Source organism: Chroicocephalus ridibundus, chromosome 1 (genome assembly GCF_963924245.1).
Source record: "Chroicocephalus ridibundus chromosome 1, bChrRid1.1, whole genome shotgun sequence".
Taxonomy (NCBI): domain Eukaryota; kingdom Metazoa; phylum Chordata; class Aves; order Charadriiformes; family Laridae; genus Chroicocephalus; species Chroicocephalus ridibundus.
In genome coordinates, this window is record NC_086284.1 from 157,104,497 (window position 1) to 157,127,258 (window position 22,762).

Consider the following 22,762-nt stretch of genomic DNA (forward strand, 5'->3'; position numbering starts at 1 on the left):
AGTCTCAGTCTTTCTGACAATAAAACACAGTTAAAGCGAAACAAATGCCCACGTTAACCGAGAATCCCAGACCAGGAATATTTTTCACAGGCTACCTCAAGCCTCTCAAAAGGAAGAGCCAAGGCAGCCGTTCCTCCAGCTCCTCCTGATGGCAACCGACAGGCACAGCACCCTAACAAGGTACTGGCGTGAGAATGTTGATGTCATCACAGAATCATCATATGTCAAATGCCATAATTATGAAGACTTAAGCACACGACCAAAAGAGGATTTGGTCACACCGATTTGATCAAATGCTATGATCAATGGAGGGGCAAACCCAAATGCACAGAAGGCCTTCTCCTGGTCTGTGACAGAGAAACTTCAAGCTGAGCACCAGGTGAGGCCAATGGCTCTGTTGTAAACTTATTGCCCAGTTGACTTAGTTAAGGAAAAATGGAGAAAGACACCTATAGAACAGAGGAGGGATGTTAACAGAAAGAGACGATCAGGCTTTCAGGCCCCGCAAGATGGAAGAGAGATTGTTAAGGCAGCCAAGGATATAACGTTTGAAAATGGCTGAAGATACAAAGGGTAACTTCTACTTATATATTCATCAGATCAAGAATTAATATAGCTGCCTAGGTTACCTTTTCTCTAAAGGGAAAACAAAAAAGAAAGAAATCCAAATGATGACGAACAGAGAGAAAGCACACAGGAAAACAACACAAAACACACAAAGATACCCTACAGGTATCAAACTTTTTATTTATTTTCAAGAAACTACAGCAATACACATGATTACAGAATTATGAAGCACTGTAAAACAAAAGGAATGAAATGGCCTGGGGTCCAAGCACTAACAACTTCACACCTTGTCTCTCATACCACCATCACTCAGAAAAATTACATTATCTGAAAAGAAATAAAGAAAATTTAATCTCAGGACTGTTTTGTCCTGTTGCAAGCCTGCACACCCATAAAGACAACCTATTTGTGTTAAAATAAGCTGCAAATACATGTATTTTGGAACTTAGTTCATAAAATAAAACAGTGTCCAATGCAGGGTTCTTGCTCAATCTCTCCAGAAAGCTGACAATTAAAGGTGACCATATATGCTATGAAACAAGTGTGCTATACCTGACGAAAAGTTGCTGAACAGTCAAAGATACCAGAAACAGTTTAAAATAATGGTTTGATTCTTTGACTGTGATCTCCATCAGTTATAGCTTATTTCCTTTTTCTTTTACCATTTTCAGTATGCACTACCATGTCACCAGCCTATGGGACTACAAGAAGCTCGTATTTCATCAAGCCTCAGTAATTTCTAAAGGATCTTGAGACTGGGGACATTGAACACGAAGGAGAAACCATTAGGATACATCCTAATTAAAAAAAAAAAAAGAGACTTGCTTCTCCCCTCCAGCTATTTATAAACAGCAACTTACAGTACTGCTAGCTGAACTGCTCATGTGGAAGTTTGATTACTATTCTTTTAAAAAGACCACAGAGCAGAAATATTCAGAATTGTGGTTGGGGTTTTTTTTCCATTCTCCTCTGGCCCATTTTTTTTAGATATACTTGTATAACAGAAATGTTTTCTCTACTACACAATAATTTTAGCCCTCCCTCAAAAGCCACAAGATTGCAGCTCTACCCACAGTAAAGATGTAGGATGCTCATGCTATTTAAAGGCTCAAGGAAAAAGCTGAGTTTGCCAATTCTTTTCTTCATTGCGTCTACCCAAGGGACAAGTCTACTCCCTGTCCATTCTGTGCTCTTCTTACCACGACTGGCTACCAGGCTGAGCTCTCTCTAAATTCTCCATCAAGTTATCCCCACATAAAACATCTTTCACAAACAGAGGTCCTTAAAATTGGTGAAGCCTCCGGTCTTAAACAGGAAGAAAAATTCCCTGCCAAACCAAGACAAAGCTACTAAGCAAACTCTACTTTGCTTAGAAAAGGAATCTGCCTGACCCTGCAATACTACACACCACAGTGTTCGTAGAACACACAGTAACCACCTGCAGCACCAACTGGTTTGTGTGAGCAAACTACGCAACAGCTCACAACTATATGCTCTCATTTGCTGTGTTTTCACAAGCAGTGCCAGAGGACATCTAGTGGTGCAGCCTATTTATTCTCTCAAAATCCCCAAGTGTGGATACTAAGGATAAAGACAAACCAAGCTCTATTTCAAAGGTCCTCCACCCCCTCGCCAATTTAAAAGGGCAAGGTAGGTCCCAGTATGATGTTCCTTACCTGCTATAATTGTTGTGGCCTGACGCCTCACATTGTTTTTATCTGTATATTCACCATAGTCGATCTTCCCTTCAACATAGATTCGAGCACTGAAAAAAATGAACAATTTGGTTCTGATCAGAGAACTGTACTGTTGTTTTCTCCTCTGTATCTGATTCTGAATACACAGGCTTTTGCCTCACTTGTTTGTAGCATGTCTACTAACTTACTTTATGGCACTTCTATCTTAGTATAGCTCCTGGTCACTAGAATTATTACATCAATTGATTATTAAGGCATTAAATCCTCAACCACATTTGTTATTCACTTACCCCTTCTTCACATACTGATATGTAACATCCCTGAGGCCCGGTCTGAAGACAGAGATCCTGTGCCACGTCGTCTTCTGACTGATATCACCTAAATTGCATAAAAATAACAAAGTTGGATGCCAAATCCTCTTTTTGATGCAAACCTCAGAAATCAGTTTCAACACGTGGGTGTTCTCAAATTGTGAAAAGTACACTGCTCATTGCAGACTCACCTCCCTGGTTTAGCTCACTTTCCCCTGTTCGCCACATCTCATTGGTTGCAAGAGAAAATATGGTAACGGGATTTTTCCCCTCCACTTGCCTCATGATAGGGTCCTGTCCAACCCGACCAAGCAACTGAACACGATTCATAGCTGAAACATGAGAAAGTAAATACATACACAGGTGAATTATGATGCTTCTAGTCACGGCAAGTCATAAGTCGGCAGCTTTTGTCAAGGGCCAGAACAATGACTTTCTGTACCTCCTAACCATTTTTCCAGCTCTTGTGACCTTTTGCTTTGGGCCCTGCAGACGGTTGACTGTGCCTGTACTATCATTACCACTGCTGAATAAGATCATTTAGAAAGCTAAAAGTTCTTTATTCTTTCTATTCCTTTGTCATCTTTTTCACAGACTCATCTATATGTCACTTGAGACTACTTTGCATTTACTGATCCCGATGGGTTTTTTTCATTATGATAAAACCGCAGCATTGCATCGCTTTGTCCTTAAAACAATAAATTTAAAACAACAAAGATGCATTATTGCACCCCATCCACTGAATTAGAGGGTCACTATTTTTTTTTTACACAGGTACCAGGACTAGGTGGATGCAATTTATTCCTTCTCCTTGTTGAAGGACAACTGGAGGAGGTTGGGGAAGCATCAATCTTGCACAATGAGCACGTGAACTGAATGGTAAAGCCTGAGGTGTGCACATGGAGCAAATCACACTCGAGCAGCAGCACCCCAACAAGTCCCCCAGGCACATGGGAGTCTGAGAAACACGCACAAGACACCTAAAGAGAGGTATTAAAAAACATGACAACAGCCTATTCGATTCGCTGCCATTGATAAAACATGACTATCTGCCTTTTACAGGTTGTACTCCATGTCAGGGCTTTTTTCTTTTCCCCTTTAGGGGCTGCTTAACTTGACAGAGACCAGACAGGAAGCTACTTTAGAGTCCGTTTGTTTGAACCAACACATTCTTAGTTACTGCATTCAGGAGCTGCCACTCCCATCTGTTCTTCTCCTGACATATTTCAGCCACTCTAAAACTGAAATAAAAACCACAAAGAGTAACAGCTAAGTTTCGTCTCAGGAACTACTTACATCTTTCTAGTACCAAAGAGCCAACCGTATCAGACTCATGTCTTACAAACTGGCGAAGCACCTGAAGGAACAGACAGATGTTAATTTCCAAGACACAAAATACGAACCGTGTTCACGTACCTTTACACCTCGTTTTCCAAACACTTACAGAGGTCTTGCAAGTATGTTCTTTTCCAGTGACTTACAGGGGGACCAAGGGAAGAAATCCATTCAGTTAAATTAAGCCAATAGGATTATTCAAAGAATATTTGGTTAAAGTGGTGTTAAAAAGGATTATTTCTCGGACATGCAGTAACTACTGTTTTTCTGTAATACGTAATAGGAGGGTCGGTGGGGTTTGAAGTGGAGGGGTTGTTTAGTTAGTTGGGCTTCAGTTTTTGCAAACAAACAGAGTTTTGATAGTTCCACCAACTTTCTGTTTCACTTCAGAGATTAACAAAATATGCCCCAAATGTACATCTATCCACTGCCATAAGCAGGACGACGCACTGATAACCCCTTGTTCCCAAGCAAACTGCATATCGAGGCTACAAAAACCTGAGTGCTGCAGCTAAACACAAGCAAGAAAAAAGAAAAGGAACTGACTTGATGCTGGCAAATATCACGTCCTAGAAGAAAGGAAGAGAAAAGCAAAGCCCAGGAACCCCTCTGGCCCATGTGCAGGAACTAGAAGGAAAGCCCATCACCTATAACAAGTAGTTGCAAAACTTAAAGGAAAGTGGGACTAACAGTCCTAGGTGGAACAGAGGAGCTAAACCAGAGGAAATGCAATTTGTAAAGTAGAAGTTCTTTGGCATATCTGTATAGTTCATTGATGTACATGCAAAACATTGAAGATTATTTCCATGCACATGCTGGATCTTTTAATACATCATTTTTTCAGTAACCAAGTAACTAAGTTCCAGCACTTGTTTTCTTGTAGAGTATGAGCGCAAACAGAACCTCCCTCTCTTCACCACGGGTAATACCACGTTTTTTTGAGAAATTACATAAATAACACCTGTGACCTGACAGGAGAATTCACACTTCGCCTCCCGCCCCCCCAAAGGGCAGATTCAGCGTTGCCGTGAAGGCACCAGCAGCTACGGCCGCTCGGTGCAGGAAAAGCGACTGGCGGGCAGCACAGCCCCGGGCTCCGGCCCCAGAGCGCTCCTCCAGCCCTTACAGCCCGACTGGGAACGGCTTCCGCGACGAGAAAGTTACTACGAGCCCGCCGGGGACGTCGAGTCGGGGCCAACCTCCAGCCAGGGCCGCCGCCCGCCCCTCAGGGGCCGCCCCGAGCACCGCCCCCTCAGGGAACCGTTCACCCGCCACCCGCGGCCCTGCCCCCCCGTCCCCGCAGGGCCCTACCTGCCACGCCGGTCGCCACAACATCTCGCCGCCGTGCCTGCAGAGGGAAAAGCAGGGCTGAAGCAGCGCCGGAGGAAGACCGGACCAGACCCGAGCCGTCCCGCCACCGCCTCCCCAAGCCCCGTCGACCCCCCGCCCTCTGCAACTCTCCCGCCGCAGCGCCCGCAGCCGTCCGGAAACGGAAAGGGAAGCGGTGGGTCCGGCGCAAAGAGGGGTCCGGGCGGAAACGCGTCCCGCTCCGCCGGCGAGAGGTTCTACGGGGGGCGGCGGGGTAAGGCGGCCCGGGGGGCGGGAGAGGGCAGCGCACCGCGGGCTCGCAGTGGAAGACGAAGGAGGGGATGGCGCGGCCTTCTGAGGGGCGGCGGGGCCTCCCGCCACGGCTAGCGCCTGCCCTGCCGCCCGCGGTCAGGCTTTCGCCCATGGGGGATCGAGGTCTCCCGGGTGGCGGGGAAGGAGGCCCAAAGGGGAAAAAAAAATTAAAAGAGAAAGTCACGCTGTCGTAGGTAAAAGGATTAAAATCTTTATTTGCACGTTTCCCTTCTTAAAGCATAGCAGCTAACAGTTTAAAAGCCGGCACTGTCCAGCACTTGAAAATTAAACCGGTAAAACCTGAAAATAACCGAGTTACAACTTTACTCTCTCCCTGGTAACAGCACACCCTGTGTGTCCAGCTGCCACAGCCAGACACAGAGCCGACGCACATTCAGGCAGTTACATTAAGCAGGGGCATAGCAAGATTTAATAAATATTAAATATATACACAAACTTTTACATGGGCAGCTCCAAAAAAAAAAAAATCTGACAAGGCCTCAAAAGCCATTTCTGATTTCCCCTCATCTTTGCTGAAATGATGCCGCAATCAGCGGGCAGTTGCGCCCCATGTAGGAGACTGGAAGGCAAACAGAAACACAGCCACCTACCAGCGCGCCAGTCGCTCCCCCCACTTTAAGCAAGTCCTTCCAATCGGCATAAAACAAGTCTGGCATCAGGGACCAGCCTGCAACAGCTTAACCACATCAGCTACGTGGTATCGTGCTCACTGCTGAAAGTTAAGGGAGGGAAGCGCTCCTTCAACTTCCACAAGCAAGGCCCCTATGACTCAAAGTGTTTCCTTTTCCTCTTTGACCCCCTCAGTGAAATGACACTCCAGCTACATCCACCACTAAGTCCACCAGGACTGCAATGTAACCAGTCTGTCTCCTGATGTGTCATTAAAACCGTCTACCATAGTCTCCACCTCCTCACTTCCAGGAGGACCCTGCTGTAGGTGCTGTCTCCGGGTACAGCCACTATCTCCCCTTTAAAGATACACAGGTGGCCAGAGTGTTAAGACGACAAAAACACCATCAATCATAGGGCCCAACTGAACAAAAAGGGAAGCGAGTAGAGGAAATGCTGTCCTTTCCCTTGGTATGGCAGATAGAGCAAGTCTAGAGCAAGACCAGTTACACAAGAAATTAAACAGGCAAAAGACTGAAGACAATGATCTGGAATTTCATGATTGACACTGGGAAGCTAGTGCTTCTTCCCTCAGCCAACATCTCATCAAAACTAATGAGGGAACCAAAAACCACAACAGGGAGAGCTAATATGGGGCATTGGTCTGTGCAAACCCTCTGCTTTCACAGGGCCATTCGGCAGCCAGAGCTTTTTGGACAACACTGAAGTTCAGTAACCCAGAGTAAAGCTAAATGAGCGACAACTCTTCCCTCCCACCAGGCGCTTCTGCTTAGAAGAGGTTTCAGACTCTTGCAACTTGGCACTTCCTAAGGGCTGGTCCTTCATGAGGGTCTGGGCAAGGCGGGCTGCTTTAAGTTCCCTGCAGGGGGGAGACGGAAGGAAGAGCAGAAGAAGAAAACCATGACACACATGAATCCCCATCAGCTACAGAGCTCTGAACAATCTTGTACAAGAGGGTTACTGCAGTACTCCAGCATTGCTGGAGAGCAGTGACTTTTGACCCCAGAGGGTGACATGAAAATTACTGTAGGTTTTGCTAGATTTTCTACTTCAGAACAGGTCAGCTTGGAAGGTTTAGCAAAAGGGAACTATGCATCAGGTCAGCAACACACACCTACACTGGCACCAGTGTGAAGACTCCCTAGTTCAGTTTTTCTCCCATTGTTTCAAATATTTGTGAATGGTGGAACTTAGATCAGTGCCATCTCTGCATCACAAATACTCCTAAGTTCTTTTCCATTGCCTTTTTTCCCCTGGTGCTCACTGCTCTCCTAGAGCATATGCTCTCCTGTCTACACGGGAAAACCTATTCCCCAGCTGACTCTTGCACTAAGAGGGGTGGTGGGGCAGTTCCTAGATCCCAGCACCTCAAAACATTACTGCAACAGCAGGGAGAGGGAGCCAGGGGAAAGAGGATGTCTGTCACCACCTGATATTTCACTTCCTTCTGTACTAGGCCACTATCTCCGTGCAGTATCAATTCCTCAACTGCCCACTGGCTGCATATTGTTTCAGTATATTCCATCACCAGTGGCTGCAGTAAGCGTGCAAGTTCACTGCTCTAATTTAGCCACCTCCTCAAAGCCAGAAGTGAACCACAGCTGCTCGGGCACTAAAGTCCCTGCTACAGCCCCATCATCCTCCCGGCTCCAGGCACAGGAGCTGACTGGCTATTCCTGCACATTGGGTCTCCCAACACTACCACCCTACATTCAAGCCTGGTGACCAGCACTTCTTGTGCCCATGTCTTCTCCCCTTCATGCCCAAACCAGCCCTACCTTTCCAGCATGGCAGTCTTGCACTTCTCCACATTCAGCTGCTTCTGGAGCTGCACAGCTTTTCCACGTGAAGGACGGAGAACTGGATGTTTAGTAAGAGCTGTGGCAGAAGGTCTTTCCGCTGGGTCAGGATGGATCATGAGCTAGAAGGCAAAGGAGTTCAGGCTTTAAACACTCCCTCTGTAATGTGCCAACTGGAAAAGCCTCCATCCTGTCAAGACTATGTCCTCACCTTGAGAAGTTCAAGAAAGCAATGAGGAAGCTTCTGGGGGATCTGTGGCATATTGCCTTGGCGGATGTGGTGCCACATGGCCCCATTGTGAGGCAGCGGTGCCGTGCCAGCTGCTAGAGCTACTGTGAGTGCCAGGGCAAAGATGTCCGCCTTTGGCAAATAGCCATATTGCTACAGAGAGAAGATAAACAGTTATAGAAAGGTGGGTTAGGATGCCAGCTCAAAAAGAAACAGCCAAACAAGTCTATGTATGATACTGCCTTCACCAGGCCAGTTGGCTGTTTTCTCATCTTTAGGATCAAAGTACCAATAGCAGGTAGTATCGGTAACTAATAGCACATTGGCTTTCACCCAGTCACGAGGAGCTTGCAGCCCACATTAGGATCGCCACAGCAAATCCAGAGGACGGCCTAAAAAAAAGTGTGCCTCCAGCCTTCACCACAAGGCAATAAGCTAGCCATGCCCAACTAAAACTAAAGACTGCATGTGATATATTGACCTAAGAGTTCCTAAATCCACTTGCAGCGCAAAAAAAAATACTGTCACTTAAATACCTGAGTTGATGAACACATCTAAGCTGGTTGTTACATACCAATTCCCTTTTTTGTTCACTGCAAAACTGCAGACAGTTTAAGAGGTGTGTTGTGCCTCCCACCTCTCCACACCACCTGAGCAGTGTTTGTTGTACAATGCATTTGTCTGGGTGCATATATTCCTCAGAGATCACATCCAGCAGTTTAATCTCAGGTAAGTGTGTAACACGGAATGTCTCTAAACTGGTAAAGGTTTTGTCCCATCATCCCTCACAGGTAGAATAGTTGCAATAATCTAAAGTTACTCATGAAGTACATTAAATATTTACATGACAACACCCACACCTATACTATTCGTAATAAAGTGTTAGTTTTGCTGATTTCACAGCCAGACCAGACACAAGAAAGAGGAGATAAGGCAAGGAATATGCCAGGCTAGTGATTTCACTACAGTTGGTCACTCCCCACTTGCTCACCACCCTGTTCTCCCCACCACCCCACTAGCAGCTGTACCTCTTGCAAAATCTCATTGGCCAAAAACCGTCTGTCTCCTTCCTCCACCTGGGGGTTTGTTATTGATGTCACATGGCCAAGGTCACCTGAGGCAAAGAACAAGCAACTAATGGAGCAAACTGGTGTAGATCTCCTCCACCAATAAAAGCCTGCATTTTATAGGCACCAGAGCAGTCAGGCAATACTAAGAGGGCAAGCCTGCTTCTACTCTGGAATCTGGGCTTGGAAACAAGCACATGAGTTTTCTAGGACTTGTCTTCTTAGAGGAATTAATTCTGGTAAGTAGCAGAGGCATTCAGGACTATGCGATCAGTTTTGTAGACAAGTCCCTTCAGCCAGCAGGAGAGATAAGTGTCAAGCACTAATGAGCAGCCCTAATCTTAAGCCAGTCGTAAAGTGGGCTAAAACCTACCAATCTTATACACCACACTAGAAGAGAATTCATCTTCACTGTCGCTTTCTTCCTGCCCAGCAGGGTCTGCAACTGCCAGCTTGTGACAAATGAAGATATTACCTGCAAGACAGCGAAGTTTAGCAACAGTGTAGGATCAGTAATCAGACTGCAGCAGCCTGACAACTTGGTAAAAAAATCCCACCGGTCAAGCTAGTCAAGCTTTGCAGCCAGAGAAGCTATGCACACACTTCCCCCCCATTAGTCTGTTTCCCACCCAGCTCACGTATTCAGCAGTACAGCTGACAGAAGACAGTTGTGCGTAAAACATCCTAGAGTAATTAACTTTCCTGACCCTCCCTCTGCCCCCCAAGTTAGAAGGGCTATTTCAGCAGGAAATGAGGAGCTCTACTGTAAGGATGTAACTATGTGACCATGTGGGGAGCATAGCCCTGGGAGTGCCCATCCTCAGCTGCAGAGAGGAAAGCTTGTTACTATTTTTTGCAGGAATTTAATCCCTCAAGGTAGGTACAATAAATATTCACTTCTCATTCCAGCTCTCACATACAAAGGTCAGGTGTTGTGCAACAAGACAGCAGCAAATAAGGAAGTCCACATCTTCATTTGCGGCTCTACTTGCTCCACCAGTATGAAAGTGGAGCTCGGATTACGAAGATCATGAGACAGAAGTAAAATGCTGCCAACTATCAGAGAAGGCTCAGTTTTAGAGCAACAGTAGTGGCAAGATCCAAAAAACCAACAAAACAGCAAAACCAACAACCACCCACAAGATACTCACCTTTTAGGGCAACATCACCTTTCCTTTGAAGCACTGTAATAGGTCCAGTCAGAAGGACCTATTACAGGTCCTACCCCTGGAGGGTCACTTGCAGGACCCTCCACAAAGAATATACTAGCACTATACTTACTAGGTTTGATATCCAGGTGCACAAGGCCAGAGTTGTGGATGTATTTTAGCCCCATGGAGACTTGTAACAATATTTCTTTCAGCTCTGCTTCCAGGAAATACTGGCCGAGCTTCGCATTTTCCAGCAGCGCATCTTGGAGACTCCCACCTAGGTGAAAACCGTCAGTCTGAGACATGACAAAGATTTTGTGGAGCAGCAGGTTTGAAATAGCTTATCAGAAACTAGTGCCCAGAGCATTTGCAAGCTTGCTAGTGACAAAACCCAGCCAGACCAGCTCTAGTGATCAACTTGGACATCAACATTTGGCTTCAGCCTTTCCATTGCCACAGAGCACCCTGCCTCCTGCTTGCCAAGGACTGAGCAACTGCAGTTCTACCTGCAGCACCAGAAGGGCTGACCTGGTAGTGATGCTGACACTGCTGCAAGCAAACAGTGGAAAAGTTAATTACTTTTGCCATACTTACAGGCAGAAAGCAGGTATATGAATGGTGGAATAAGGAAATCAAGCTCCCACTAGCAGATTTTTGACTGAAGAATGTAACATTTGACACAGAAACAGAGTTTTGTGGGTTTCCATTAAGGCACTCTGGCTATTTCAGGACTAGCAAATACCATGGACTTGCTCCCCATCAGCCTGCTTTTCACCACTTCTCCTTTAGTCTCAGACATTCATCCACTACAACTCGAGAAACACAACAATGCTGAAGCAGTGAGCACCACATTTCATGGTTACCTCCACCAGATTTGAAGTCATTACTGCAAACAGGCATCACCACTCACCATTGAGCCCCAAGACTACAGGAACAATTGGAAGATGAGAGCTCTGTATTCGCCTTCAGCTCTTCTGACAGCCAGAGGCGTCTTTTCTAGCATCTCCCAAACCGTGGTGTGGCCAAGGGCAAACCCAAGTAAGAGTGTACCACCCTGCCTGCAGCACCCCATTTACAGTTTACCTCATTATTTAGTTGTGTTCCTCTGCAGCTGTTGGGCCCTTTCTTCTACTCAAGATGCCTTCATCTCAACCACGTGATCACTCTTCAAATCATTACTCCCCTTTATTAAGAAGGGTTTGTTTCCAAGATACATGGCACTTAAGTTAGCTGCTCTTGAGTCACTCATAGCAGGTTTTACTTGGGCTGTCCCAGACACAGCTCTAAGCATCGGCATGGGGAATACTTTTCCAGGCCAGCCAACACCGAGGAACAGTTTTAAAATCCCACAAATTAGAGAGTATTCACTACTTGTAAGACACTGGCACCATTCAGAGTTTTGTCTAAATATTATGAGTCCTTACTGGATTCTCCATGGAACTGTAGCCCCAGCGCTGTTTGCTTTGTTGTAAACCAAGTAATCCCATTTTTAAGTACAAAAAGAAGGTAACTGTACCCATCCTGAGAGCTCAGCCTTTGGCAATGTCACAGCTCTTACCATTGCAGTGTTCATTCTGGATAATCATGTGATCATCCTCTGCCCACGCTGAGTAGTAGCGCACAACATGGGGGTGATGTCCAAGGACAGCGTGAGCATAAACCTCGCGCAGCGCCAGCTGCCTAGAGAAACAGGCACAGAAAAAGCAGTGTGACAAGGTCCTGCTTGGGGCCACAAGAGGAGCCCTGTTTTGCAGCCTAGCTTGAGAAAGGGGAGGCAGAGTGTTGAGGACTTTCTCTTGGGGGTTTTTGGCAGACAGACTGGCTCCCACAGCTGCTGAAGCAACACCTGCCCTTGCCCAAATGTGCTGAGCAGCTGTCAAAAAAACCCCACTCACTGAGCAAACTTTTGTTAAAGAGGCAAAGGCAGCTACAAAGGTTTTGCTTTAGCATGCAGGACAGCACTAGCTGGTCAACACAGATGTGAACAGTGCCGGCCATACAGCAGGGCAGGGACATACCACAAACGAACTATTTGATATTGTTTTAAATAGACTGGCTGCATGGACCCAAGGAGTTCAGGTAAGCAGTCATCTCACCCTGTGATGCACGTGGCTTCTTCCCTTTCTCAGACATTTATATCCGATAATCCTGAAGTGGTAACTTCCCCCACTCTCCCATCTGTTACTTGGGAGTGCAACAGCAGCCAGTTTTTGCTCATGCCACCCCTCAGATACCTTTAGATCCACACTCCCTCCTTCCCCATCACACCTCCCAAGAACATGCCCATCATTTCAACTGGCAGTATCTAGCTAGCACACTCACTCATCTGAGGATCCTGCCAGAGGCCTTTTGGAGCGTTTGATGGCATAAACGCATCCATCGAGGCGTTTGATGCACTTGTAGACAGAGCCAAATTCCCCCACACCAATTTTTTCTAGTTCCAGGAACTCTTTCTTGTAGCGGGAAACCATGTTGCTCTCTTTCAGAGGATATCTCTACAAGGTCACAAAAACAGCAGAGACAAGTATGAGTTAAGAGACTTAGATAACAACATCTGTCATGTTTTTAGAGCTGTGTATACTTGTGTCACAGAGCACCCATGTTGCGCCCTCTCCCATTCTGGATGTTCATCCAGGCACGTGTGCAGGCGCGCTACCAGTTCTTCTTGAAATGCTACCATTCACTTAGGTACGTTGTGGAGTTTTTTCTGACCACCTAACAAAGGCCATCTTGGCCTGGTTTGGCCAAGTTTTTTTGTGGTTTGTTTTTTGTTTTGTTTTATTAAAGCCATGACTTGCAAGTCGTAGAGGTAGAAGTTGCAGCTAAGGAGAACTGTAGTCTAGTTGGCTGTATGTGCCTATGCCTCCTTGGGTTACTACCATGACACGTCTTCCCTTGGCAGCCCTGCCCAGTTCCTAGACCCATGGCTGATGGAGTCAGTCAGGGATGAACAGCAGGCAATAGCAAAATACTTGTCTTTTGCCCAGCTGCTGCAAACTCAAGAAGATGTGTTACCAGCCTTGGTAGGTGGAAGCCCAGTACCTCTAAGTTAGCCAGATTCATGTACTGAACTTGTGTTTAACTAAGAGCTAGGTCCTATTTTGAACTCAGGAGAGAAAAGTTTGATGCATTGGCTTAGTGTGGCCCCGGCTATGTAGAGGTGCCTTACTTTGGCAGCTAAGGTTGCCTGCAGCAAGGACATTCTGCATCAGTTCAGGCTCCCATCAGGTTTGAAGCACCAGCTGTTGACTAATGGCAGATTAGCAGGTCTCAGTGTATCTGTTTGTATTCCCAGTGATTTCTCACCAGGAGCCACTTTTCCACAAAGGGCTAAAAGCCTGCAGAACAGCTGGAACATCGTTATTGCTACAGTAATGGTCACTAGGGAAATACAAGCTGCTGGTACTGCTTGTAGAGTGATGTCTACTGCCAGGGGAGATAAGTAAAGAAGAGATAAGCAGTGGAGCATGAAGTGAACAATAAGAGAACGGACTAAGTGATTTTTCTTCATCCTCCTACATCCCTTACAGGGACAGTGGCTCATGTTGCATGGTGGTTTCCACAGAAACCACTGCTGTGATTGCTGTAGTACATGGTATATGACCTTAAAGGGCTGGGTTAAAGAGTTGGTCCTTACAACCAGTAAGATGTGGCCCATATGAAAGAGAAGGCAGCTGTATTTTACAGTATCATAAAAAGCTCAGGGAATAAAGATAACCTAGTACATAATTTTATATCTATATTACATACTCTGTCTAATCAGCACTCAAGCAGAATAACATTTCAGTAAGACACAAGTTATTTGAGGCTTTCTTCCAAGGAGAACAACAATTGTGATAACCCCGGATGTTACCTGCAGTTTTTTCCCCCCGCCAAGACCAGTTTTTCTGCAATATCAGTCTCCTCGGCTAGAGGGTGCCATCATTCTTCCAGTAAGCCTAACTGTTTCACAATTACAATGAACAATGCTACCTACTTGCACAAGACAAGATACTTCCTTCAAGGGGCTGCTCAGAAAAATTGAGATTTTTACCTCATCTGAACGCAGACATTCAATTTAGGCTTGGCTTGCTTTCCAGAAGCCAGCCGGATGGGCCAGCTTCCCCCCCCAGATAAAACTGGGAAAAAGGAAAGCAGCTGCAGGAACCCACATTCCCACACCAGCTCCCCGTTCTGCCAGCACGGCTAAGGGTACGCAAGACCTCACACTCTACCCCACACAGCCAGGCCAACACACCCCACCACTGAGGTTTGTGAGCAAAGCACAGAAGTCAGCAACAGCAAGAGAACTTGGGTTTGAGTTGTAAGACAGTGCTTGCCATTCTGTAGCTACATAAGCTGTGGTGGGGCCTTCCCTTGGACCCCAAGGCATGTAGATACCCCCCAGCTGTACATTTTCCTGCTGAAGGAGAGTACAGGATTTGCTGCCCTGCCTCAGAACTTTGCCACTGTGACTACTGCAACTGAAGCTCTGCCCTCAGTACTTATCCACATCAGAGCTGTACAGCTCAGTCTGTGTTTTTGCAGTGCAGGTCCATATGTTATTTGCAATATAGAAGCCATGTTCCATTCACATCCAGAGACGCTCACTACACTGATTCATAGGAACAGCAATACATCTGCTTTTTCAAACCACAAAGGTACCGTCACTGTTTAGGCTAACTCAATAATATAGTAATACAGTTCCCCTTGAGGAACACGAGTTATATTATATTTCCTAGCAAGGCCTCCTAACCAAGAATCAATGAGTTTTAGGATTACTTGTCAAAGTTTCAGATCTGCTTTAGTACAAGTTTCCCTTAGAGATAGGGATCATTTCAGAGTTTGTTGTCTCAAACAAACGTTAACATAAAACGTTCAGCCCAGAATTATTCTGTCAGGTATTCATCTTCTGTCATGCCACCATGATTTATACTCCAATAGCAGAATAAAATTTATCAAGCAATCTTTACAAGCACCTTATCCTCTCTGTGGAGGGGAAAATACAGAGACACTCACCTTTGTAGGTAGCTCCTGTTTTATCTGGCTGCTACAATCAGGATCGCTCCTATAACAGAAGTTTAGGAAAGTCTGGATGTATCATTTCAGTGAAGCAATCCAACTGAGATTTGAAATTAAAACATTTTTCAAAAGAATTTTCAGACCTTGCTCACAATTTAATTCAAGATGTATTTTGTACAGCATTAATACACAACAAGTTTCCAATTGATGCCTCAGACTGTAGTCCCAGGCTAGAAAGTCTTTGTTTCCATCTAGAAAGCCTCCACATACCAACTTCAGTACTGCCCACAGGGCAGAGTACCATTCTCCAGGGGCATCATTCTCCTGGTCACCTTATTACTGGTGAAGCTGCGTGGGAGGTGACCTTGCACAACAAGCTCCTAGTGAAGGAGAAAAGTGTCCCCACTGTGCTTTCAAGAGGGATACCCAGCTGAGCATTTATTCCAGCTGGGGCTATGAGAGAACCTGAATGTCATTGTAGCACACAGGTATTTGACTATGTTTGTGTCTTGGTTAACCCAGACCAGATCTGGAACTTTTGCATGTCAGCAGTAGCCTGCACCCATCTTAAACGCTATATTACATGCAAACATGCACGTCATTTCTTCCAAGTTGTGGGTTTGTGCATACCTGAATCAAGCTCCACTCTACCCACGGTAGAGAAAGAAAGAGGTACAATTTTCTCCTACAGCCATAGCATTGAAGTTAGGTGTTGATCCCCCACTAACATTTCTGAACAAAGGCAAAGATTGATTTTTATTTATGTTTCTATTATCTTCATATGTCTGCTAATGTTTGCTCTGCACCAATGAATACCACGGAAGTGGATGATTCATTGTTAGCAAATAAGTCCAGATACTAAACGTCTCCATCATTACTTATCTCCTTCAAACAGTCTCCTTCCAGCCTCGTATTTAAGAGTAGCTCACTTACAGCTCTCCTCTGGTCTTCCGCTTGCCATTAGGAAGAAAGAGCATTTGTCGATACGACTCTGGTGTAAAGGGATTAATGTTGACAAGAGAAGCTTGGGTAGAGTCATCCGAGTCAGCACCAGGAGTAAATCTCAGGTGTCGGAAGCCTTTGTGTGGGACCTTTGTCCCAGATGAAGGAAAAGCTGTCTTCGATAACAGGCTCTGTATTGAGAAAAGAAACATGGCAGATAAGCCAGCAAAATGTTTTTGTTGCTCTGCCACAATAAAAATCTCTGCTCTCCTGCAAATCAAAAATTCGTCTTCCTTCCTTGGGATAGCTGAATCATTAAAACCCTGCGACCCTAATTTAGTCCTGACAGTTTTTCTCCTTCCACAAAGTATTACGGACTTTGCCAAGCCCTTTCAGACTATTCCCTGCTCACTTGGAAGAGGGCTGCAGAGCCATTTTGGCAAGCACAGTCCTCAGGAGGAGCCAGCTGCTCATCTTTCCCACCTACAGAGACACAAGAATTGCATCATATATTGCATCAACATGGAAGACCCAGTTCTGCCAAGCATGGACTGTTGCATCAGTTTAGTCAGGACAGGTTTGTCAGGACATGAAATAGAACATCACCCAGGTTTCCTTTCTGCTGCTGGCAAAGGTGACAAGAAACTTCCTTCCTTTTACTACTGGCAAAGTGACAAGAAAACAGTTCTCCTTGAGAAGAAAAAACAGAGTTTCAGAAACTTAAGTCCAGAAGGAACTTCTGGGCCTTCTATATTTCAGTTTCCCAAAGATGACAGACCATTCGGTTTCACGTACTAGTCCAAAACCTTGGGCTCAGTAAAGGGTAACTTCAAAGAAGCACCCAGTCTTGATCTGAAGTCAGAAAACCCTGCCTACTTTCCATTATTTGACCCCTTCAGTAACCATCAGCTTTTTGAAATATAAGTTTGGTTTTGACTTGTTTCAGCTTCAAGAGAGTGTTGTAAGTCTAAAGAATTTTTAACATATCTCTTCCTCTAGTCAAAAGCCCTTCAAAGACCCAGAACTCTCCCCATCATGAAGATCAGGATACTTCTATATCTTTTTGATCCAACAGTGGTCTCAGTCTTGTGAGTGGAGATGTGGCTCCAGGATCGTATCTACAGTTCCTCCCATCTCTCATTGAAAGTTTTTGAGGATAAAAAACCCTAGAGCTGCATGCAGTATCCTGCATCCACCTAATTGATGATGCATTCATGGATACAGCTACTTCTGGGACAACCCTCTATTTCTATGCCATACTTGGAAGTACAGCTCCTGGTTTACTATGACCCTGAAAGTGCTTATTGATCACTTTCTCAAGCTCTGGTCTGTGTCTTCTTGCTCTCGGATGGAGAGGTTCTGCACATGCATGTATTAAAAGCAGTATATGTCCAAGCCCCATTTACCCAGCAGCCTAGAAGCTCTGTAGAATTGTGGCTATGTTCTAGTCTAGACACAAGTCAAGAAAAGGATCTAAAATACCACGGCAGTCTGCTGTTTTATGCATGCACGCAATTCCCATCTGCTCTTCTAGGGCTCTATGTCATAGTCAAGCAAATTTGTCTCCTATAACATCATCTCAGAGTTGCTGCTGCCATACAGTGTAACTAGCTGTAGTAATCTGTTCCAGGATTAGATAAATCTACAAAACACAATCATCTGCCTCATCTGCATCCTACCTGAGGCTGCAGTGCCCATCTGTCTGCAGTTAGATGTGGCTCTGCTCTCTTACCCTTCCTCTCACCTTCCAATGTTCCAAGATCAATGCTCCCAGCCATGTTTATAAGCAGACTTAGGCCCCTTAGAGCCCACCTTCTGCAGCATGCTTGGAAACCAAGACCTTTCTCCCAGAAGAGAGCAAAGGGAAAGTAAATTGTTGATTTAGTGCAATTGCTGCTCATAGACTACAAAGTGACAAACCACAGACAGCATGTCCTGAAGCATCCAGCCAAGAAGTTATCTACACAAGAGCACACAGTGAAGTACCCTGAACTACCATAGAATGGTTCGAGTTGGAAGGGACCTTAAAGATCATCTAGTTCCGACTCCCCTGCCATGGGCAGGGACACCTCCCACTACTGAGGCTGCTCAAAGCCACATCCAACCTGGACTTGAGCACTTCCAGGGATGGGGCATCCACAACTTCTCTACCAGTAGCCCATCTGGTCTGGAAGAAATTCTAGACCTCTCACCTATTTTCAGATGAGATTTGGGGAGATTTCTTATAAAGGGTCATTCCAGGAAATCCTTGGACTAATGCCGCTTTCACCTAGAGAGCAACAGGCCGTTCCTCAGTAACTATGGCCACACAGTTTGTTGTATGCAGCCATAGGATCATCCTTCTCCCCACATAATCAGGTTTCTGGAGGGGGACAGAAGTCAAGTCCTAGCTCAGAAGCACTAAAAGGACTGATCTTTGGTTTACCACTTAAGCAAAGGAGCAACTTCAGTTGAGCAGGAATATTAAGAGAAGACTGAAAGAGCTACATTTCATTGCAAGTCTTGAATGCTAGAAGCCAGTGCACACAACAGAAGTTATCTAGGAACAGAGAAATTGGCGCCAAGTCTCCACTTGTGCTTACAAGAGACAAAAAGCAGTTGTGTTATATTCTATACAAGAAGTTTCACAGAAAATAGGGCCTGGGATTGTTCTCCCAAGAAACTAGCTCAGTAGATAAATTACATTTTAAAACAGTGACAGAGGAAGCCGGGCTCGCCTTCCTCCACAAGCACACATCGATTTGTTACCCCTTCCACAGGGGATTTGCTGATACCCTGAGAACAAATTCCTGCTTTGCCCAAATTCACTGAGCAGCTCAGTTTCACACAAAAAGAGAATCAGCATCACTGGACAACAAGCTGGTTGGAGGCAATCCAGACTTGCCAGACAAAGTACACTCCAGCCGCAACACCATTTCCAACTTTCTCTTTAAGAGAAAAACCCACTTGCATTCAAAATTGTGCTGAACAGAGCAGTCAGGGCAGCTGCCTGTCTCCAAGCTCCCCCTGGAATGATGAGCTCCTTGAAGAGAGATGTATTTATCCCTCTGGGAGCATACTGCTCCCAGCACTTCCTACATATATTCTACAGATGTTCACTCCCCTGAGCAGAGCATGACAAGCACATGGGCAGCCAAGGCACACAGTTGCTTGGCACACAGTTGCTTGGTTGTTTTTTTTAAAGTCAGACTGGCCCAACACCAAATGATTGGTTTTAACAACAGCTTGGAAAGAGTCAATACACTTGCTCCCACACACAGATTTCTATTCACGCTCACAGTAAACCCTTCCATAGCAAAGAAGCTCATGGTCCAGGTTTTAAGGGAAGAGCAGACACTAACAACAGTAAAATTAAAAAAAAATTCTTTCCACTAAGCTAACAACCGATCCCCTCACCAACCCTTGCGGCGATGCCCCAGCAACCCCGCAGACCCTGCCTGCTCAGCCACAGAGATGGTACACGTCATTACCTTGGGGGTGTGGGGGGTATCACACAGCTGCAGCTTTTTCCAGGTGATGTGCAGCGGTGTCTCGGCATTACCCGGTCTCTTGCTCACCACTGGGGAAGCATTCAACGTGGGACTCACCCAGGCTTTTGTCCTGCTCGTGAAAATCTCACTTAGCTTTCTTTGAGGTGTTGCTGGCAGAGGACTGCTCCCTTGCCAGTTCTGGAACTCGCAGCTCCTGGGGGGGCTCGAGCTCAGGGCATCCTCCTCATTTATACTTCCATCTTCACTCTCTTCACCACAACTGGAAAAATCCAGTCGCTGAATGAATTCATTGTTGTTGTCCCAGTTATCCATTTCACCATATGAAACAGAACAGGTAGAGCTGACGCTGGCCTGCTTTAGGCAGAGAGAGAGGAAGATAGCGTTATTTACGCAGGCAGACTAACCACTCTCTTCCTTGCCTTACCAAAGGCCCTGGGTTTACTCACCACATGCACTCCCCCACCCCAATCCTACATACACAGAAGCCTTGATCACTCATAGACATCCTTTGATGGCATCGGTCAAGGAAGGTTACCCCAGAATTAGCAAATACAAATCCATTCAGTTACTGTTCACGTAATAACAACAAACGCAATAATTCTGCTTTTCACCCTGTTGGTGCAAGACAGATACAACTCAGAAGTCACTGCCTTTCCCAGTAAGCCTCCAAGGCAACTTCTTCACCGACCAGCACTTCATCCACTGCTCTCATCACACATAGAAACAGAGATAAAACCCTGAAGAACAACACACACCAATCCTCCCCTCATCCTTCTCTACTTTAAATTTCTGAGTCAGAGAAAAAGAACCCATGCTACATACAGCTGTAAAAGCAGAGGGTGCCCCAAGCAGTTACCAAGACACTCTACAGACAAACCTTCTCCTGCCCTGGCACATTTATAACCACCCTACACACCTGAGCCATTGCTAATGGGAAACATCTGGAGCTCAGCAGCAGCTGTGCACAGTTGCCCGTTGCCTAGGAAAGTTGGTGGCTGAGGGGTTTTGCTGTGGATGTGGATTTGCTGTGCCTGCAACCAGCTCTGCAAGGAGCCAGGGCTCCCTCTGACTCATCTCCTTGCTTCTGTGGGCTCTTCCCTCCTCCAGCTTCTCGGGGCCTATGAGGAGGTGATGTCTGATGACAGCCAGTCTGCTCCGTGTTAATCCCATCACAGATGCAGTCTTTGTGGGCTTTACTTTTATAAGTGATTAGTCTTGTGGTGATGGGGGCCTTGCGCTTCTGTCTTTTAAGTGTGGATTTCACTTCCTGCATTTAGATGTGGATTAGTTTGGACAAGCATTGCAGCCCATATGAGGAGGTTAGCAGCCCAATTTATAACCCACTAGACTTCAGGAGAGAGCTAGGGACCATACATAGGTCTTTGTATGGGTCCCACCTTGAGGTTCCAAGGGAGAGGAGGGAGAAGTTGGGTGCGTCGGTGAAGGCACCCCGTAGGTGAGGTGGCTCTGCGGGTCGATGTCTCCTCTCGCTGCACCTTTCTGTAAAAAAACAGGAATCTTTCTGTGCCTTTGGGAGCTTGTGTTTCGAAGAGGGACCAGAGTGAGGTCTAACTAACTGGGAATGAGGTTATGGCAGCCTTTTTTCTTAGCATCGAGGACAGCTGCTAGAAGGACATGCAGAAATTGGAAGTGCCACTGCTTTGCTGTGCACACGTCAAGGGGAATTCCCACCAGAAAATACAGGGACACGTCAATCTGAGGTCATTCAGCCCTCCCAACCTGGCCTTTGAATTAAAAATGTGGCCATACGGGTCTCTGAAGTTGCTGTTAAGACTGTGACTAGCAATTCATTTGCTACAGGCCACCAAAGCTGCATGAGGAGGACATGCCAGGAACGCAGCGTTGGGTTTACTGCTGCATCTTGCTCAGAGGTTGTAGTGCTTCTTCCAGGCACGGAGCCTGTATCTGCCGTGCAGATTCCCTTCTCCCGCAACGCAGCTGCTGCGTCTGCCTGTGCCTTGCCTTGAGCAAGGTCCAAAAGCCTGGGAGCGCCAGCGCTGGCTGCTTTTTGCAATGAAAAGCTGTCTCTGCAACATCTGGCCAGCTGAGATCATGTGACAGGAGCACTTTAGTACTGCTGTGATCTGACTGTATTAATCAGGTGTTTGGCACTTGGAGCCTTGGATAGGAATACTTTATTTTAAATCTGAAGAAATAAAGCTTTTTGTCCCCATAAGTACATTTTGATTAATAACCCAGCAACGAAACTCCTTCAGACCACAGTCTTCAATCCCATCTGAAACATTTTTTTTATATTTTTTTTTCTCAGGGTTTATAGGCAGTATCCATTTTTCTAAGGAGGAATGTGATACGTAAAGAAGAAAAGCTGGACTTGCTGTGTAAAGAAGGCCCAACTTGTTCATCTTGCATCTTCTAACTAAAAGCCACCACATTTTCACTTCATACTTTTTTCTGGAGGACTACTCAAAGATCTGATGACAATTTTCTTGGCCCTCAGTTGGAGGGAAAATGTGTTCATTTTCTTTCAAAGGAGAGTTTTTTCTCCTAAAAGGGCTATATTCTCTCCTGGCCTAGGCCTTTTCGATTTTAGTGAAATAATAAAGTAGAAAACGTGGCCTTTGCTTTTTGCACTTATTTAACAAACAGTGTGCCCTCAGCAGGCCCAGATTGCTGGCCAAAGCAGTGTATATAGCTCCGGTGCCATTGGATCTCTTGTCCCATGAGGGCTTTTTCACCAAAAGCCGAGAGCTCGGAGTGTGATGACATTTCACGTATCTCAGAGCCAGCGCTGGCAGCTTCTGCTCCCAGTCACTGTGTTCTCTCCTGACTGTGTCCCCTCCCTCGTGCTGGGGTGATGCTGGTGTGGCGGCACAGCAAAGGGGACCAGGAACGGCTCTGCACCACAAATAGCCATGCGGG

The 22,762-nt window shown here is 45.9% G+C and overlaps 1 protein-coding gene across 2 annotated transcripts; it reads right to left on the reverse strand.

Annotated features, from left to right (window-relative positions):
* Positions 1-727: 727 nt before the first annotated feature.
* WEE2 (WEE2 oocyte meiosis inhibiting kinase) lies at positions 728-20,910 on the reverse strand. 2 transcript variants are annotated; one of them, XM_063319839.1, is made up of 16 exons: positions 19,841-20,188; positions 16,362-16,561; positions 15,426-15,474; positions 12,750-12,922; positions 11,986-12,107; positions 10,558-10,704; positions 9,650-9,751; positions 9,238-9,323; positions 8,192-8,362; positions 7,960-8,102; positions 5,222-5,258; positions 3,872-3,932; positions 2,767-2,907; positions 2,555-2,642; positions 2,244-2,332; positions 728-894 (listed from the first exon to the last, which is right to left on the reverse strand). In XM_063319839.1, the coding sequence occupies exons 1-16, from the start codon at positions 20,171-20,173 to the stop codon at positions 848-850; spliced, it is 1,989 nt and encodes a 662-aa protein (XP_063175909.1). In that variant the 5' UTR covers positions 20,174-20,188; the 3' UTR covers positions 728-847. The 2 variants fall into 2 exon arrangements, with proteins under 2 accessions (XP_063175909.1, XP_063175900.1); XM_063319830.1 differs by lacking the exons at positions 728-894; positions 2,244-2,332; positions 2,555-2,642; ... (1 more) ...; positions 3,872-3,932; positions 5,222-5,258 and adding exons at positions 5,300-7,040; positions 20,778-20,910 and having other exon boundaries at positions 19,841-20,212.
* Positions 20,911-22,762: the final 1,852 nt, after the last annotated feature.